Here is a 21,434-nt window from a genome sequence, read left to right on the forward strand (position 1 = left end):
TACTGCATGGTCTTTTTGTATAAATCACAACAGCTAACAATCGCTTCAACTTGTTACGGGAAGGCGAGCGCTTAACCATTCGGAACTACATCGCATTTATACATACAATTGTTTTGACATGTTATGTTAGAAACAGAAATCAGGTGAGTCGCATTGTACCGGAATAGGCTTTTATCACTGTTAATATAACGTAGAAAATGGCACATTGACATGTACAAAACTTAGCACAAGTCTGTACTACGGTAGAAAATCGGCTCATGAAGTAAGTAGGCCTAACGTTAAGATTCGCCAGTTAACCTATCATGATCAGCTGTCGTGATGGTGTGATCGTAATTTTCCACACGATACTTTCGCCTATCTATAGCCGTCTGCATCTGGTTTTGGAAAAATACAATGTCCTACCCCTGTTCATATAGTAGGGGTAGGCTATTGTATTTTTTATCAAACCAGGAGCAGACGCCTGTGGCCAATCTACTGATCTGTCAAACTCTTACTGAGTACTGAAAACACAGTCTAAATTGAAATTAGCGCTAAAGTTGGAATTGTTCAATCTTACATTGAGTGCAGTGTAAAACAATGGATATCAAAAGAAATATTTTAATTGTATTGACTGGCTTGCTAAACATGAAGTTTGTCTTTAATCTTTGTATCTTCTATCCTCTTAGGAAGTTTGGACACCTCTGACCCTAGTATGAGCTAGACTTACAATTACAGTCAAACCTCCCAACTCCAAACTTGATGACGTTCCATATCCATGATATGTGTATTCAAGTTATAATAAGTACTTGAAATTACATGGCCAAGATTAACAATTAATACTTGAAATTAACAAGATAATATTCATTAATTATTTACCATTGTAGCCACATCATTGAATTGAGGAGATGGACATTGTGCTGAATTACGCTGATCAGTACTTTCTGACTCCGTATGTCTACCCATCCAGCTGGTCCGAGGATGACCCAGTCCGACAAGTGGTCAGTTTGTTTCTAGTGACCAATATAGGAGGATATCTCCTGTACCTGATAACAGCCACGATTAGCTATCTGTTTTTATATGACAAACGCCTGATGGAGCACCCCCTGTTCCTACCGGTAAGTATATAGTTAGATCTGTTGTGTAACATTTAGGACTGACCAGATACAAAATGTCTGCTCAGTGGCCATATTGGATTTTAGCAATGAGAAATAAATAGAAGTTTTAAACCTTATTCTAATAAACATTTTGTGATAGTATTATGAATTTAAGTATATTCACAACTAAACAAGGGTTTGACTGGGAAGGGGTTAAGTTCAAGGTTTTAAGGTCAAGAATATTAAGGTCAAGGTTAAATTGATATCTTTGAATGGTAATTTCAAAGGTCATTTTTGATGTCTCGGTGTTCTAGTTAATTTCATCTTATTCTATCATATGATTCAGCTGTAATATCTATTCTATCAGATAATATTACCTCACCTGAAATGAATGGTGAGTAAAATAGTGATGATGAGATAATATTATGTGTATATCACTATGTTTTGTGTTAGCTGATGATATTTTTTTTTGTTCAGAACCAGATAAAACTGGAGATCCTCTACACAATCAAATCTGTTCCACTGATGAGTGTGCCAACTAATGTGCTGTTTTTTATCGAGGTCAGAGGCTACAGTAAGCTTTACGATGATGTAGGCACGTCAAAACTCGGTAAGTAGAGTAAAAGCTCTTCTCTCAAGATGTCAATATCATATCATTATTGCCAAATGTCATTATCACCAAACCTCATTGTCACCAAACATCATTATCACCAAACATCATAATCACCAAACATCATTATCACAGGACATCATTATCACCAAACGTCATTTCACCAAACATCATTATCACCAAACATCATTATAACCAAACGTTATTATCACCAAACATCATTATCACTGAACATCATTATCACAGGACATCATTATCACCAAACGTCATTTTACCAAACTTCATTATCACCAAACATCATTATCACCAAACATCATTATCACAGAACATCATTATCACTAAACATCATTATCACAGAACATCATTATCACCAAACATCATTATCACAGAACATCATTATCACTAAACATCATTATCACTAAACATCATTTCACCAAACATTATCACCAAACGTCACAATCAATACCTACCCACAAGGGCAGATAACTCTGTAATATGCAAATACAGAACATGTCACCAACCACTAATCACAGTATATACCAGTGTCACATACTAACCCTAAAGATGTATTGTGTATAAGTTTGTATTACATTAAACCATATGGTGTTGCTTCTTACAGGCAGTGTTGATTACATTTATATATACAGATATGTTTATGTCGAACCCTTATGTTTTATGCTACAGATTTGATATTCATCCTGACAAGCGTGGTTACATTTATCCTGTTTACGGATATGTGTATCTACTGGATCCACCGATTCCTCCATCATCGGTCCATCTATAAATACATACACAAAGACCACCATCGATGGAAGGTGCCCACACCGTACGCCAGCCATGCATTCCACCCCCTGGATGGTTTCCTCCAGAGCTGTCCTTACCATATCTACCCTTTTCTGTTTCCTCTCCACAAGTATACGTATCTTGCACTCTTCGTCTTTGTCAATATCTGGACTGTGTCCATTCACGATGCGAACTACAAGGTCCCTGATGTGTTGAAGCCGGTTGTCAATGGTTCAGCCCACCACACCGATCATCACCTCTTCTATAACTACAACTACGGCCAATTCTTCACCCTGTGGGACCGCATCGGTGGCTCCTTTAGGAACCCCAGCTCTTTCGAAGGTAAAGGGCCATTAGTGGAGATGTTGAAGGCTAAGAGTTGTTTAAACGGAACAAAGAGGAATGGTACTGTAAGGAATGGATATGTTAACGAGGTAGGGAATGAGAAGATTGACTAATCTATGTAGAAGATGAGATGACCAGGCCAACTTGATAGTTCAGATTTTAATATTTGTTCCTGAAGTAACGAGGTAAACAACATTAACACTATCTGGCCCTCACTTGGTGATTTTTTTTTAGATGATTTGTGTTTCTGCAACTTACGAAAATTAATTTCACCTTTCCATGCCAAACAAACTTTTTACGTTGATTTGATTTCGTGATTTTAGGTGATATTCTTCTACTGTGCCTGTGAGTATTTTCACAGTTTCTGATCATCCACAAAATACTGGTGCCCAAAATTCAATCAAGCCTAGAGATAAGTTGGTTAACACCTGTTATTGTACACACATTCTTCCTTCATTTATTTTATATTTAATTGTTAAATCTTCTTTGGACCAATCATAATTTTGATAATTTTACTTTTATTATAAAACAGGTACTTTTGAATGTTATTATGTTGTTCCTGAAGAACTGATGAAAATGTCCTAGATTTCTGCATTATTTTAGGCTGACAAAGAGTCATTTTCAATTTTGAAGATTGTTATGCCCTTGCTATATCTCAGAAAGTACTGAAGTACATTTTGACAGAACGTGTATAACCAACCAAATACCATATTGACAAATGATTTTTTTCTACTATTTAGATACTTAAGGGTTTTTTCCTCATTATTGTAATGTGTATAAGGCCCTATGTTATCAAAACTAAGCTTTAATGGTCAAAAGCAGAGAATAGATCCATCCGTTATAAAGATCTATCAATGGCGAGCATCAAGATCGCACAGAGAGATCTTGTTTTAGATACCTTGAGTTACATTACATACCGTATCAATGTTGACAGTGCCTTATAGGGGTAATAGAGATTGATTGATATTAGGATCGTCTTAATACTCCGATGTACGATCAGAGTAAATATTTTTAGACAGGTAGTGTTGGAGTGCTTATTGCTTCTAAGTTAAGCATGTTTTAACATTTAGTTTGACTCTTGAATGGAGTCACCATAGCATATTATAAATACATGTGTATTTCAAGTTCAACTTGAACAGGGTAATATTGAGCTCTGATACATATACATATTACATGATATACATATTATATGTTAAACATTATTTTGAATTTACCTGATTTGGGCATGTTTTTTTATTATGTTATTGCTTTAAAGTTTTTTTTGTTTTGTTTTTTTCTTTTAAATATTCTCCCTTCCATATGCAATATAAATGTTAAAACAATCAATGTTTGCAAATAAGAGAAGATTATTGTTTAAAAAAAGACAAAACTATCATTGATGGTAGATGGCTTCCCATTATTTTCCATGCTGAGATTCATCAGAGTTACTTCCCTTGGTCCACTTTAACAGATAATGAGAATGTGTCAGTAACTGAGCATTGACTCAACAAGTGTATATGATATGGGCTGCACAAAGTCAGTTCCACCTTCCCCACAATCACCTGAAGATGGGACTAATTGATGATAATCATACGATACTAATGTCATTTTGGTATCCCGAAACTTATGTATCGTTGTTAGATTATTATTTTTGGGTCCTGGGTTGTCATGCTGTTATTGTATTATGTATAGCTGTTACAGAATCTTTTTAGAAAATCAGATACATCCCTGTAACAAAATAAACAAGGGGATATGATAATGACTTTTATTGTGTGTATGTATATAATTCAGTTTAAATTATAACAGTTCATCAAAATTGGTCTTTTTTATGCAGTTTTTCATCTAGTTAACATAGAGCGCATTCTAGAACAAACGTTATATTTCTCAAAATGATGTATATTCTTCGTGTCTGCTAATTCCCTTAAAATATAAAGTTTGTTCTAGGTTTTGCTCTATTACTTTTAAAAGAAAAACTATAAAAAAAAATATGCCAAAATTGACCAAATTTTCTTTTTGCGTAATTTATGCAAATTAAGTTATATAGCAAAAAGATACTTTCTGTCAACAAAAATATCATTAAGCTTTTATCGGGGGCATATTCAATATTTCAAACCCAGCAACTTAATTTCTAATTACTTAATTTGAAATTTGGTACAGGTAGATTTAGGGGCCAAAAACAGCCATTACCATATCTATTTCTTATCACAGTTTGTTGTATATGTCTCTGCTGTTATATTTATCACTGTTGATACCAATTAGTATTCAGTTATATTGTTTATGTGAATATTGACCTGTTACTGATGAACCTTAATGTAATCATTGTTTTGTTATAAGGGTGTTACTGTCACTTCATAATTTCAATGCTTTGTTAATTTTTTGAGAATTATATATATTCTATACCCATAAGTCTAGTTTTACATAAATGCATGTATCAAATAACTTAACTCTTGCATAATTTAATTAATTATTTTATTTTAGAGATTTTTCTGTCCAGTTTAATGGCAATATTTTCTTGCAATATGAAAAATAATATTTGCAATAGAATCTTATTGAAATAGAGAAGAGTTTCTGTGTTTTAAATACTGGTTACAAAGTTTTAGAATAATCAAGGGCATAATATCGTTGTTTTATCACAGAGTGACCTTCTCTTATCATTTGTATCATTTTGTATGGAATTTGACAGTACAATTTATTATCTTATGGATTTTTCCCCACCGTAAAATTTTTACTTTCATTAATTAAACTTAAAATACAATGAACTTGTTTTCGGTACCTAGCTTTAAAAGCTGCGGTAGCATAATATATCCATCCTTGGCCCCAGGTGCAAAGTATATATTGTGACTAATATTTTGTGTGTGAATGCTGTTTCGATCATTTCTTGTGACATTGAAATGATCAGTGAAATAATAGACCACAATTGAATGTCCATATAAAGCTAGATATTAAGCTTTGAAGTTAAAGTCTAAAGGTTTTGACTCGCAAAATAAAACTGCTCTATGTTAACTATTACAACTGTTTTAGAATGTTTCACTTACGATACCTTTTAAACCTATGGTAGCAATATCTAATATGTCATATATGTGTTTAAAGTGCAAATACTTCTTTTCAGATCAGCAGAACCTTTTCAGTTCATAGTGCTGATGTCTGTATATCTTATAATTTTTTAATAATTCACTCTAGTTCTTTAAAGATCACTACAAGTATGATATAACATTTGTCTATCTTACACTGTACATGTATATATACAAAAAATAATGCATAATTTGTTTGCTGTTTCCTTCATATTTTTTTATTCTTGATTTATTCTATATCTTAAACCAATTTTTGCAGTGGCTTTTGAACAATTTTAAACTGTAGTCAAACCTGCCTTAGAAACCACTTCTGTAGAAGTGTCACCTTTTTAGTAAGACTAATCTCTCAGTGTCGCAATTTATCAATTTAAACAATTTGACATGTGTTTAGAGAGCTCTTGTCCCTATAAAGACAATCTTGGTCTCTAGGGTGGTCTTTATACATGGGTTAACTATTGATAACTTACATATTAGAAATTGTAATAAATCACTGTTAAGTGATTTGTAATATATTTAACATACACACATAATATTATGTGGCTGCTTTATTTACTTTTGATTATTTTGTTCGTTATAATTTTCAATTTATGTTATTGATATATGATATTATATGCCCTCATTATATATACAAATTATTGATTTATTGCTTTATTGATGAAAAGTACATAATTCTTAACAATATAAATGAACAAAAGCTTTAATATCTCAAATGTGGTTTTCTGTCCGATTGATATTGTCGTTCTATTTATTACCGGAGCTCAGCATTTCTTATGAAAAATTTCTAATCATTGTTTAAAACAATATGTGTATTCCTACTTTAATTATAAACATATCACTTTTTCAAAGTCATGCTATAATAAAGGTTTTGATATTTTTTTTTTTTTTGGTGTACCTGTATTCCACCGAGATGACGCCATTTGACTGTGTTAATTCTATTGATGTTCTATTTTTTTTCAAAGAATATGAATGCTTTCAAATACATTATTCTTTTTTACCCTAAAAAATGAAATGATATTTATGGCGTATGTTTTAACAAAGAAATAAAAATAGAAGAATATGCGATGATCATCAACCATTGAAATAGACATGAATGTACTTGAAAATTTTACCACTTTGACTTGTAAAATGTACATGCTGAATCATATACATAAATGTGAAACACTTTATTTTAATGTATTGTTGTTTTCTTAAGAAAGTTAAATTCCACAGATCATTCAAGGTATTTGTACACATGTTTGTTAAAAGTTTTAGTTAAGGTGCTAGTGATTCACATCTGACTGTGATGTTAACCTCTTTATAGTCGTGTATAGATAGATAGCTGTGTCATCATTTTGGATCAACAGCTCTTTCTGGAAATAAAGCTTTCACATATTTATAACAGTTGAATTTGCGTTAAGCTCTTAGAATTTACGCAAATATAAAGTGGTTTTTAGCCCACCATCATCAGATGTCCGTCCGTTAACAATTCTTGTTACCGCTATTTCTCAGAAAGTACTAAAGGGATCTTTTTCAAATTTCATATGTAGGTTCCCCTATGGCCCTAGTTGTGCATATTGCATTTTGGGACCGATCAGTCAACAAGATGGCCGACAGGCGGCCATCTTGGATTTTGATAGTTAAAGTTTGTTACCTCTATTTCTCAGAAAGTACTGAAGGGATCTTTCTCAAATTTCATATGTAGGTTCCCCTAGGACCCTAGTTGTGCATATTGCATTTTGGGACCGATCGGCGAACAAGATGGTCGACAGGCGGCCATCTTGGATTTTGATAGTTAAAGTTTGTTACCGCTATTTCTCAAAAAGTACTGAAGGGATCTTTCTCAAATTTCATATGTAGGTTCCCCTAGGACCCTAGTTGTGCATATTGCATTTTGGGACCGATCGGTCATCAAGATGGCCGACAGGCGGCCATCTTGGATTTTGATAGTTAAAGTTTGTAACCGCTATTTCTCAGAAAGTACTGAAGGGATCTTTCTCAAATTTCATATGTAGGTTCCCCTAGGACCCTAGTTGTGCATATTGCAATTTGGGACCGATCGGTTAACAAGATGGCCGACAGGCGGCCATCTTGGATTTTGATAGTTAAAGTTTGTTACCGCTATTTCTCAGAAAGTACTAAAGGGATCTTTCTCAAATTTCATATGCAGGTTCCCCTAGGACCCTAGTTGTGCATATTGCATTTTGGGACCGATCGGTCAACAATATGGCGGACACGCGGCCATCTAGGATTTTGATAATTAAAGTTTGTTTCCGCTATTTCTCAGAAAGTACTGAAGGGATCTTTCTCAAATTTCATATGCAGGTTCCCCTAGGACCCTAGTTGTGCATATTGCATTTTGGGACCGATCGGTCAACAATATGGCGGACACGCGGCCATCTTGGATTTTGATAATTAAAGTTTGTTACCGCTATTTCTCAGAAAGTACTGAAGGGATCTTTCTCAAATTTCATATGTAGGTTCCCCTAGGGCCCTAGTTGTGCATATTGCATTTTGGGACCGATCGGTCAACAAGATGGTTGCCAGGCGACTATCTTGGATTTTGATAGTTAAAGTTTGTTACCGCTATTTCTCAGAAAGTACTGAAGGGATCTTTCTCAAATTTCATATGTAGGTTCCCCTAGGACCCTAGTTGTGCATATTGCAATTTGGGACCGATCGGTTAACAAGATGGCCGACAGGCGGCCATCTTGGATTTTGATAGTTAAAGTTTGTTACCGCTATTTCTCAGAAAGTACTAAAGGGATCTTTTTCAAATTTCATATGCAGGTTCCCCTAGGACCCTAGTTGTGCATATTGCATTTTGGGACCGATCGGTCAACAAGATGGCGGACACGCGGCCATCTTGGATTTTGATAATTAAAGTTTGTTACCGCTATTTCTCAGAAAGTACTGAAGGGATCTTTCTCAAATTTCATATGTAGGTTCCCCTAGGGCCCTAGTTGTGCATATTGTGTTTTGATACTGAATTGTCAACAAGACAGACGGCCATCTTGAATTTTGGTAGTGGAAGTTTGTTACCGCTATTTCTCAGAAAGTATTGAAGGGAATTCAAGCAAATTCCATACATAGGTTCCCCTAGGGCCCTAGATATGCATATTGCGTTTTGGGACCAATCAGTCAACAAGATGGCCGTCTGGCAGCCATCTTGGATTTTGATAGTTAAAGTTTGTTATTGCTATTTTTAAAAAAAGTACTGAAAGGATGTCTCTCAAATTTTATATGTAGGTTCCCTTAGGGCCTTAGTTGTGCATATTGCATTTTGTAACTGATAGGTCAACAAGATGGCTACACGGCCGCCATCTTGGATTTCATTGTTGAAGTTTGTTGCCACTATTTCTTAGAAAGTGCTGCAGCGATCTGTCTCAAATTTTATGTGTAGTCGTGTTTGAAAAAGTTTGAAAAGCAGGGAAAAGATCCCTCTTTCCATTGTCAGACATAGATCATTCATTGGTGGGCGCCATGATCCCTCTGGGATCTCTTGTTCATTGTATGCACCACGAGAAGTCTATATATATTCAGTCTGCTATTTTAATTAATTGCATTGTTAATAGATATAGGTATCTGTTTGTTGATTGTTTTGTGATCTCTTTCTTGTTAATTGACATCTTGTGTCAATCAGTCTGTCATTTTAAAGATTAAAAGATATTTATGACTTTTGTAAATTGTTTGTATTGTACATGTACACACGACGTTTGACTCCATAAGACTGGACCGCGGAGTCATCTTTCATGTCTGTTTTGGGAGACTGCGATATAGTCGTGTTTTTAGCCCACTATCATTAGATGGTGGGCTATTCAAATCGCCTTTTGTCCGTGGTCCGTGGTCCGTCCATCCGTCCTTTAACAATTCTTGTTACCACTATTTCTCAGGAAGTACTGAAGGGATCTTTCTCAAATTTCATATGTAGGTTCCCCTAGGACCCTAGTTGTGCATATTGCATTTTGGGACTGATCGGTCAACAAGATGGCCGACAGGCGGCCATCTTGGATTTTGATAGTTAAAGTTTGTTACCGCTATTTCTCAAAAAGAACTGAAGGGATCTTTCTCAAATTTCATATATAGATTCCCCTATGGCCCTAGTTGTGCATATTGCATTTTGGGACCGATCGATGAACAAGATGGCCGACCATCTTGGATTTTGATAGTTAAAAATTGGTACCGCTATTTCTCAAAAAGTACTGAAGGGATCTTTCTCAGATTTCATATAAAGGTTACCCTAGGGCCTCAGTTGTGCATATTGCATTTTGGGACCGATCGATGAACAAGATGGCCGACAGGCGGCCATCTTGGATTTTGATAGTTAAAGTTTGGTCTCTCAAAAAGTACTGAAGGGATCTTTCTCAAATTCCATATATAGATTCCCCTAGGACCCTAGTTGTGCATATTGCATTTTGGGACCGATCGGTGAACGAGATGGCCGCAAGCATCGTGGATTTTGATAGTTAAAGTTTGTTACCGCTATTTCTCAAAAAGTGCTGAAGGGATCTTTCTCAAATTTCATATACAGGTTCCCCTAGCATCCTAGTTGTGCATATTGTATTTTGGGACCGATCAGTAAACAAGATGGCCGACCGACGGTTTGTTACCGCTATTTCTCAAAAAGTACTGAAGGGATCTTTCTCAAATTTCATATATAGATTCCCCTAGGACCCTAGTTGTGCATAGTACCTTTTAGGACTGATCCATAATGCCTTTCGGGACTGATCGGTAAACAAGATGGCCAACTGGCCGCCATCTTAGATTTCATTGTTGAAATTGTTACCACTATTTCTTAGAAAGTACTATAGCGATCTAGTGTGTTTGAAAAAGTTTGAAAAGCAGGGTAAAGATCCCTCTTTCCATTGTCAGACATAGATCATTTTTGGGTGGGCGCCAAGATCCCTCTGGGATCTCTTGTTTCTTGTATAGTGTTGCCCCTTTTATAGTGCTATACATGTATCACTGAAGCATGCTGCTTAATTCACCAACATTGTACATGTATATTGTGTTTGTTGTTGGTTTCCCATCCTTTCAGGCTATTTCTATGCAGTATTCCATCATGAAAGGTTCCCAAAATATTACAATCCAGTTCCTCTGTGGATAATAGCAAATAAGCTTGTCGTACCAAACACATATAAAGAATCAAAGGCATGCACTCACACGTCACGCCCACAATTGTGCAACTGATCATGGTATACTGTAATAAGGAACAATATATCGTACAAAGATCAATATAAGTTGGGTTGACCTTATGTGTTAATTGTTCGATGATTGTCATACATGATACTAAGACCAAAGCCTCATACATGTACATGATGAGTGGTTGATAATATTAAACGCATTAAGACGAAGGTCAATAAGTTACACAGGTCTTAATTAACACCCAGATAGCTATCTCATGGTGACTATCGCTGTCGTTATACCCACCCCTTGGCAATGCCATGGCAAAACTGAAGGGCCTGTGTCCAACAACAGATGCGACAGGTAATTATATAAATTGGTTGTTTTATGCACATCAAAAGAATCCAATAACGGTACACAGTATGGTTTTGAGTTTTCTGTTGTCTTCATAGGACATCTCTTTGTCCTGTGATGTGATGATTCCAGATGCGTTTCCCCTGAAACGCTTTCAGTTTGACATTGTAATTCAGGGGTGGATATGATGATAGTGATAGTAACCTCTGGAGTATCGATTATTTAATAATCCTCATTGTAGATTTAACATACCAAAACAACATATAAAAATCAGGTGGTTTTGCATTGAGATCGTTTTTTGTTTTTATATAGTATATAGGGGTATTTATATATTCTTTTATGCTATATATTATTGACAGAACATCAAGTTCCAGTGGTAATACTGCTGTCCATCACTTGTCAATTTGAAGTAGATTTCTTCGCAAACGTAATTGTATACTGACACGTCCTCCACGAACACGTCCCTTCACCGTAGTACACAATTTCCTATACGATGTAGCTTAAGGCTCATTCTACGGCGATGTTAGTTCCATCTAGTGAATGTACAGAATCACAATCACAGGGACATGGCACGATTTTTTAACCAACAGTACACATATGAAGTATCATACTATAATATACATTGTATATATCATATATATTATAATATGATATTGTATATGTATACTGTTGGTTGAAAAAAATCGTGCCAGGTCCCTGTGATAAAAATATGCTTGAAATTACTTCAGCAACAACCCTGATTGCATGAGGACAAAAAGGAGGGGTAGAGGCAACTTTAACAATAGGTGCTAGGGATAGGAGCCTATCCCCAACAAGGATAGGCACCTTTTTTCAGCTAACAAACTAATCAAAGAACCGTCTTCAAAACCTTCCTCCAAACCCGTTAAACCACTAACTCCCAGTGAATGTGTGTCATTGGTGACAGCGGTCGATAGGAATTCTGTAAGTGTTGAGGCCAATGGCCTTCCAGTGAAAGCACAAGTAGACACAGATGCAACTATTTCTTGTGTAGCCTTGCCTATGTTGACGAAACTTTCCATTGACATATCAAACTTACAAAAATCTGACCTTAGTGTTCGAGTAGCTGGCGGTAAAATTCCTCGCAGTCTTGGTGTCCTTTGTCTCTCTATTTGACCAAGGGATGATATTTGTTATGGATTTTATGTCAGTTACTTGTCAAAGTATCACATTTACCCTTAGGCTCTATTGTAATCCTGGAACCTTCCCCATCTCTCACTAAATTAAAGTTAGCAGGAGCAAAAAGTATAGCCTACATCAAGAAAGGGAAGTTGTCTTGTATGCAAATTATGAACCCAACCAACAGGGATATGAAAATAAAAAAGAATCAAACAGTTGCATCAGTCTCTCTTTTTGAAGAAAATTCTATCATGTCTTTAGACACCCAGTAGATACTTCCATCACTGATGACAATGTAGTTCCAGAGAACGACCTATCGTTTGACCTGTAGACCTCTAATCTCTCTCAGCAACAAAAAAATCTTCTCTCTTCTTTTCTTCTTAAAAATAGATCAGTTTTTGCCACAAACCTGTCAGAGTTAGGAAACACTCTTGAATCACCACATCGAATAGACATTTGATGAATCCCCCATTCGCCAACGATTCTATAGACAAAGCCCTGAAGTAAAAGCAGAAATGAACAGGTAAATTCAAGAAATGCTTGATAATGACATTATTCAGGAGTCAACTAGTCTATGGCAATCGCCAGTAGTTATGGTTAAAAAGCGTAATGGTCAACTGCGCTTTGCAGTAGACTATAGGAAGCTCAATGCTGCTACTAAGCAAATCGCCTTTCCTCTTCCACGTCTTGATGATGTCTTTGATTGAATTGGTGAATCGCATGCTCAATTCTTTTCTACTCTCGACTTAGCTTCTGAATTCTGGCAGATTCCCATGGACCCTGACACAGCTCATAATTTATCTTTTGTTACTCCATCAGGCGTTTATCAATGGAAACGCATGCCATTCGGTTTAGTGAATGCCCCCGCTAGCTTTCAAGCTCTCATGACAAAGTTCTGGCCTTACGCTCAAGGCCAGTAAGTGCTCAATTGCTCGTCCAGAGGTCCACTAACTTGGACATGTCATTTCTAAAGACGGTGTGAAAGGAGACGCCTCAAAAACAGACGCTGTCCGTTCCTTTCCAACTCCTACAACTGAAAAGCAAGTACGCTCCTTTCTTGAACTCTGTAACTATTACAGAAATTTTGTCAAAGACCATAGCAAAATCACAGCTCCTCTAAACAAACTACTCAACAATGACGTAAAATTTGAGTGGACACCTAAATGTCAACAAACGTTTGATATCCGGATTCTCAACCAATTTTAATAAGAAACATGTTTGTGTTGTTTTCAAGTTCGGTTCTTTGGTAATGATATAATAAGCAGGACACAAAACGAAAAATTCAATTGGCATTTGCTTCTTAATTGTATTTGGTTCTCATATCATCAATAAAAAAATAGTGACACATTGCACAGAAATAAAATGAAAGTTCATTCGTATTGGTAATTCAACGTAGACTCTGAATTAGTTGTCCGGAGATGTCGAACCACCATATAAAAGTTCACGATTTGAATAATGTTAACACCCACAGTTCACTATTTGGTAATCCAAGAAATATTGTCAAATATCCGTAGTAGCGGCTTTGAAGGTTGGGGATCCAACTGATGTTCGCGAATCAGGAATGGGTTTTAATGTTAAAATGACCATTATCCAATAGGTAAACCCGGATGTAACCGATATTAATAGCATAAAAGATATTATCACAATTAAACGACATGACAATATATCGTACAAATTGATATGAAATGTGTCTACTCAAGCTTATCAATGACACCATTGCCTCAATGAAGGTTAAAAACACTTTTGTTATGTGAATACTATATGTAAATGGTCACTCCACAAAAATAAAACTATAATGCCTTAGGGCAGATTTTAAACTTATTATCACATCTATAGGAAAATCATTCAATAATATAACAACAAAGAACATCTCAAATTTCTTTATGACAACATACAAGCGTATACTACATACATGTAGTTTTAAAAATAAAACTGACTTATTTTGACTATTTCCGCACATTTATCGCAATCACAACGCAATCTTTATTCAAGCACTTGCAAAAAATGATGCCTATTATCTTAATTTGTGAAGTTTGGTGACAATTGGTTAAATCATGACATCACACGTAGTTTAGTTTAATCTAAATCTGCAGAGAGAGAAAACTCATGACCACGACAATAATGTAAATCGATAAATTTCGTTTTTGTTGGATTTTACATTTAAATTATATTATGCTACCGTGCAGCACTCCTTTCATTTGGAATCCAATTCACAAAAAAAAGAGAAAAATTATAGGTTTGTAAACTACATGTGATAAATGTCACTAAGCTCATTATTCGCAGTGCATCTAGTTGCCTTGTAAAAGTAACATATAACACAATATCGTTAAAAGTTTCAGTTGCAAGAGTCGCAAGGCTATTTACATATAAGAATGTCGCCACATATAAATAGTGGAGTGGGAGTTATCAGCAGTTAACACATCATATATATATGTATGTGCTTTGTACTTTGATTTGTTATATTTACGGCAGTGTTCCATATCGTTTGTTGTAGTAAACAAGAGTAGCGGTGAAATGACAGGTGGTGCTAATTAAGCTATTATATTGTTAGGTGATGAAATGAAAATTCTACTATTGTAATACCCTTAGGTACTACTGTAATAAACCGTGGTATTGTCCCTTGGAAATAAACAGGGGAACATCTGACAGTCAGACGATTTATAGACTATGGATGTACGGGGTTTGATATCAGTGGTAAGTACAAACTTCGAATATATATAATCACAAAAATCACAGTAAAATTTCTCGGATTCATTTACATGAAAAATCTCTGGACTATTCATTGTCTGGATCCTGGCTTTCTGATTAATGTAAGTTTGCGTCTTAGTTTATATAAAATTAGCATCATTAAATTAATTCAAAACTTCGAAATGCATATCATTATAGTTTGAACGTCCAAATTATTAAGCTGCTCGTTAACTTATACACATGTAGATGCAAAGTTAATTAGTGAAATCAATTACTGCATTCTGGATTCTGAATATACAAACGCTTTGATTATATATCTATTACCATATGTGACTAAAGTTAAATTGCTTGAATTGTTATTATAATGATAGTAGACGGGTTTTTTTTAATTAAAGATGCTCGATCATTTTGTGTTGTTTATGCAAAATAGGTTTTAAGTAAAGTAACTTTAACATTCGTATTAACAACACATTTAAACTACTTCTGATTGGCCTCCACAGATATTTCACACAAAACATGGAAAACCAATCGTCTAAAGAAAAGAGAAGGATGGTTTAAAAGTAAATATCCTATATTTTTTCTATTTTGAAATGCAATCTGGTATAGCTTCATTTTTAAAATGTACAACTGTTGTATGAACTACACAAAAACTGTACGTCTTCTCTCTCGTTGGATTTTGTATAATCTAAAATTAACAGTGAAAGAAAGAGAGATATCATAATTATCACATACGCGTCAACTTTTATGACCAACCTCGTCTAAAATTAACGTTGTGTTTATTATGGGTTTATTATTAAATGTCTATCATTGAGGCTCCATCAGTTGTGCTCAGATGAAAGGAGAGCCATGGCAAGCCCGGATATCACAAAGGTGTGACGTAGACCGGTATACCACGACTAGGGCTAATTGAGTTATATAAAGACAGTGTGGTACCAACATGGAATTAGTCTAACCACCGACACGGATCGACTCTAACTGGGTGAGTTCAAATATTGATTTCTTTGTTTTACATAAAAAAATCTTTTTTCCCTATTATAAAACCTTAAGATGTTCATGTAACTGTGAATATTTCCACGAATATTATCATTATAAAACCTTACAGTGTAAATTGTACTTGTGAATATTTCCAAAATTACTTTCATTGTTAAACCCGAAATGTACATGTAGTTATGTTTGTTTCCTCTAAAAGGCTTTCATTACTTACATAATGTATATTAGATCTTATAGCATCTGTCATACTATCGCTTCTCGCAGTGTCTTTTATAACTAGGTACTTTGTCCCATATACAGGTATTTATATACAATAGGACTTTTCAAGTTTACCGCTAGTTGTTAGTTGTACTTATACTCAACGCTCCAATTTACGAATGTTTATAGGACGTTTACTATAAAAGATTTTAATTTTTTACGGCCCATCGACAACAACGGTCATTTAGGGCTAAACTACAAGTCAGACATTAATATCATAATATAAACAATGATTGCATATAAAAGATCGGGATAAGAAAAATGCAAGTAAGAATTAAAACACAGATTGTAAATGTTGATTTTATAAAAGAAAGTTGAATAAAATAGTTTTGGCTAAAACACATGAGACAAACTCATGCACAATGTTGATGAAACGATGAAATGTTCAATTAATACGATGATAAAATGAAAGAACGTTCATATTTTGTTAAAAATGATTATGTCTCACGACATGGAACAAGGTGTAAATGTCGGAGACATCGCAATATTTTTCTCGTATGTGTTTAAAATCAATACAGTGCACTAAAATATGCTCCACTGTGAGAGGAGAATCACATGCATGGCTTGCAGGAGAATCCTCCCCTTTCAGTAGATAGAAATGTGTAAGAAATGTGTGTCCAGTTCGAAGCCAAGAGAAAACAACTTCCTCTCTGCGGTCTCTCAGACTGGACAGTTTATGATTAAGTGTAGGTTGTATTTTAAACAGTTTATTGTTTGTTTCGGTAGACCACCTTTGTTGCCAATGGTGTTTGATAGCTGACTGAATATAAGGTTTGAAATCAGTGTATGGTAGTTTCAAATCTGTTTGTGCCAGGCGAAAAGCGGTCTTAGCTGCTTTATCGGCCTTTTCATTACCGTTTATACCCACATGACTGGGAATCCGGAGATAAGTAATTTGAGTTTTAGAAGATAATCGAAATGTTCGGATCGAAAGATTTTGGATTAATGTGATACTAGGGTTTCTTGATTTCAAAGCATGAAGGCTCGAAAGAGAGTCGGAACAGATGATTGCCTTTTCAATGCGGCGTTCTTTGATATGGTCAAGCGCCAGACCGATAGCACATGCTTCCGCAGAGAAATGGAGGCAACATCCGTTAGTCGGATAGAGGAACAGTGATTAGATGTACAGCATGCTGCCACAGCATTATCACCATCTTTTGAGCTGTCAGTGTAAATCTGAACATGGTAAGGGAAAGCCCTAATACACTCCCGAAAGGAGGATTTGTGTTCTTCGGGTAATGCACTGGATTTTGCCCTCTTATGAAGAGATAAATTGATATCAGGTATCTGTCTGAGCCATGGTGGTACATCCAATACGGTGTACTCGTCATGGTATCGAAATTTATATTTAGTTCCTGCAAAAATTTTGAAATTCTGATGCCAAATGTTGGTATGATTTTTGATTTTGTGTAAATATTTCTTGATGTTGTGGATTGAATACAAGGTTAAATGCGGGGTTTTTGGGATTGGATTTCAGTTGAGCAGCATACTGTAAGGATAGTTTCTTTCTTAGATCGTCTTCAGATGGCTCATTAGCCTCCACATTGAGACTCTTCACATGTGTTGTTCGAAAAGCTCCAAGTGCGAGACGCAGTCCTTGATTCTGGATTGGGTCGAGTATCTTTAGATAAGATTTGCGAGCCAATCCATAGACTATCGAACCGTAGTCAAGATTTGATCTAATAAGTGCCTGGTAGATACGTAGAAGCATTTCACGGTCTGCTCCCCTATCAGAATGGGAAAGAATGTTCAGCGCCTTCGAGCACTTATCCTTCAGATGTTTTATGTGTGGAACAAAGGACAGTTACGAATCAAATATAAGTTCAAGAACAACAACACCTGTCTCTATTTGTAGAAAATGCCCAATTACCAATACGGCGGTTATATTTTTTTAATGTGTGCTTCTTATACTTTAGGCTCGAACTTCCGTTTCATTCTTGAATTTTTTAATTGCCAGTGCAACGATATCTTAAACAATATCAGCTAAATTTTGATGTAAATCTGTTGATGGTCTACTGAAATATTTAGCATTTTACTGTGAGGTTATAACAAATTTATATTTATATATCCAAGTGGAATCGTGTCGCCCACCAAATAATGATGTTTGATGTCCGACAATTGAAAGTAGGATATTTTCCCTGCTTTTCAAAGTTCTACTATAAAAATCAAAGATGACGGCCCGTCGGTCATCCTGTTAACCGATCTCTTCCAAAATGCAATATGCATAACATAACGGAAAACTGCATATGAAATTTCAGACAAATCCCTTCAGTGCTTTCTGAGAAATAGCGTTTTTGTTATTAGTTTAACAGTCAGGGTGTGATATCGTTAACAAATTTCAGTTATCAAAATCAACGATGACAGTCTGTTGGCCATCTTATCGATCGATCGGTCTCAATATTCAATATGTATAACTAGGGCCCTGGGAGAACCTACATATGAAATTTGAGATATATCCCTTCAGTACTTTCTACGAAATGCCGGTAACAATCTTCAGCAATCAAAATCTAAGATGGCTGCCTGGTTGCCATAATGTTGACCGCTCGGTCCCAAAATGCAAAATGCGCAACTAGGCCCCTGGGGAACCTACATATGAAATGTGAAACTTTCTGAGAAATAGCGGTAAGAAGAATTGGCGATTTGAATGGACCACCATCTGACCATCTGATGATGGTAATAGATCATAATATTGCGGTTTTGGAAAGAAAATACTGTTTATCATACAACCAATTTGGAAGATATTAATTAAGGTTATCGCGTGTATGGTAAACACATTGAAAACCCCAATACCATCACACATTGTGTTAAATAACTATTGTTGATTAAAATAGTTTAACAACACTCACACTTATTCAATTCTTAAATATGGTATGGACTCCTTCCAAAAACCTAAATCAGAAAGTTTTTTATAGGAGCCTTTAAATGGATACACATGTATTATACCACAGTGTTTTCGTTTTAATTCTTTTTGCCACATTGGACACTCTTACCCAGTTATAGTGCCGAAAGTACCAAAAAATTAGGCCGGAAAATATGATATACTTAAATTGTGTAAATGGGCAAATCAATTGGTCCACTCCTATTGTACATTTCACAATGATACAGCACAATTTATAAACAACCAGCTTACAGCGAGTGTTACAACCACCACATGTCCCCTGTCTTCGTATCATTGTATGAAGTTTGAACAAATTCCATTAATTTTTTCTCAAGTTATCATCTGGAAACTAAACTGTTTTAAAAAATCTACTTTAGTAACAGTGACTTTTTAGCTGACCTAAAGAAAGGGATGTTTTTGTATCGCGAAATCGGGGGACATAAATGCAGCATTATAATTATGATTTTGAAGTCCATACTAAATTGTTAGCAAAACAATAGCATGCGTTATACGGTAAGCGTTATGGAGAATCAATTCTACCAGATGTGTTACAATTCTGTTATCGGTTTTACACAATACAGGAATATCTGTATACTGATCATGATTGTCTATGTAATAAGCGACATAGATTGGATACTGAGCCACAGATAATAAAAAAGAAGGAATCAATATTGATTTGATGACTTTGATTGGAAATTCGCCATACATCAGCTATGGCAAGCTCACAACACAAGCTTCGCATTAAAGTGCTAGCTACCAACAAGTGCATTACAAAGACCAACATAATAAATAACTTGTTGTGTGTCATATGTAAACTTGTTTGTTTGTTTGCTTGATTAATTAACGTCCTATAAACAGCTATGGTCATGTAAGGACGGCCTCCCAAGTATGTTGTGAGTTGCGTGTATGTTGTGCGAGGTGCGTGTTTTGGGAGACTGCGGTATTTCCATGTAGTGTCGTCTTGTATAGTGGAACTATTGCCCTTTTTATAGTGCTATATCACTAAAGCATGCCGCCGAAGACACCAAGCAACACATCCCACCCGGTCACATTATACTGACAACGGGCGAACCAGTCGTCACACTCCCCCTATGCTGAGCGCTATAGACTTTGGTGTGTCTTGACCAGGGGACAGAACCCAGAGCCTTCCTCACAGGGGCGAACGCTATGAATGTGAACTTGTGGAATGGTTCTGGCTATATGCAAATATCAATAGGAAACATTCAGCACATAATGAATTTTTGCAAATTAGAGGTCTTGTTTTGGAAAATATTTCAAATAACTTGACCAAAAGTACATACCCTCATTATTCTTACAGCTAAATACACATGTTTATTCACAACGAGTTGAAGATGATTAATGTTTCCAAAAAGAAGCTAATAATAAAGTTCAGATTAACTTGTGTTTTATCTGTCAATACGAAATGCTTTATCTATCGATATGATCACGCGAATTTGTTCTGCATCTGATCTTGATCCAGAACTTTGACTTTTGTGAATGAAACATTTAGTCCCGCTAAAAAGTGACATCATATATACCGGAATGACGTGATATTCACGATATCGAAATTTTTTTCCTTTTCTTAGTTAGAAATTGTGTTCTATAATTAAAGTCTAGGCTCTCATATAATACTAGATGGAAAAAAAAAGGTTTGGGTCTTATAGCTCCAAATCTAACCAGGTTAGCCATTTTGAAGTAAGGTGCATTTTACTCTAAATAGTCCTTGAATTCTTTTTACCTATTAATAATCAAAATTGATGTTTTGAATCTAAATTTCAATCTGATTTTCCAACTTCATATCATTATTATCTAGGAATAATTACTTGTTAGAAAACCTTTTTACTTTTGAAATTCGTAATTAACCAGCCAATCAGTGGCCGGGTCAAAATTCTATTCACAGGGCCCATTTCGAAGGTCTTTTTTCATTTAGTTGGTTGTTCCCTTTAGTAATTCTTTGATGGGTAATTATTGTTTTTTGAGTATTTTCATATTGTTTCAGTTGTATTACACACTGAAGAGAATTACTGGTACTGTTTGCGAATGCGCTTATATATTTCCTACGGTAGTAAAAACGAGTATATTTTCTATGCATCAAAGAAACGTCTCGCTTCGAGCAAAACCAACTAAATAACTGGCAATTTGCTTTCGTTTTGAATGTTATAATGGTT

At 35.4% G+C, this 21,434-nt stretch overlaps 1 protein-coding gene across 2 annotated transcripts; it reads left to right on the forward strand.

Annotated features, from left to right (window-relative positions):
• On the forward strand, positions 1-7,243 carry LOC138317509 (lathosterol oxidase-like). 2 transcript variants are annotated; one of them, XM_069259236.1, is made up of 4 exons: positions 1-143; positions 864-1,094; positions 1,551-1,683; positions 2,368-7,243. In XM_069259236.1, exons 2-4 carry the CDS (start codon positions 885-887, stop codon positions 2,922-2,924), a joined length of 900 nt encoding a protein of 299 aa, XP_069115337.1. In that variant the 5' UTR covers positions 1-143; positions 864-884; the 3' UTR covers positions 2,925-7,243. The 2 variants fall into 2 exon arrangements, with proteins under 2 accessions (XP_069115337.1, XP_069115336.1); XM_069259235.1 differs by having other exon boundaries at positions 128-262.
• The last annotated feature ends 14,191 nt before the right edge of the window (positions 7,244-21,434 follow it).

Source organism: Argopecten irradians, chromosome 3 (genome assembly GCF_041381155.1).
Source record: "Argopecten irradians isolate NY chromosome 3, Ai_NY, whole genome shotgun sequence".
NCBI classification, from domain to species: domain Eukaryota; kingdom Metazoa; phylum Mollusca; class Bivalvia; order Pectinida; family Pectinidae; genus Argopecten; species Argopecten irradians.

What these genes read in the sequence shown, in the direction of transcription:
- LOC138317509 (XM_069259236.1), top strand. Translation starts at nt 885, where the DNA reads ATGGACATTGTGCTGAATTACGCTGATCAGTACTTTCTGACTCCGTAT. An exon ending in AGCACCCCCTGTTCCTACCG is followed by an intron (nt 1,095 to 1,550) that starts GTAAGTATATAG and finishes TTTTTTGTTCAG; the next exon opens with AACCAGATAAAACTGGAGAT. An exon ending in TGTAGGCACGTCAAAACTCG is followed by an intron (nt 1,684 to 2,367) that starts GTAAGTAGAGTA and finishes TTTATGCTACAG; the next exon opens with ATTTGATATTCATCCTGACA.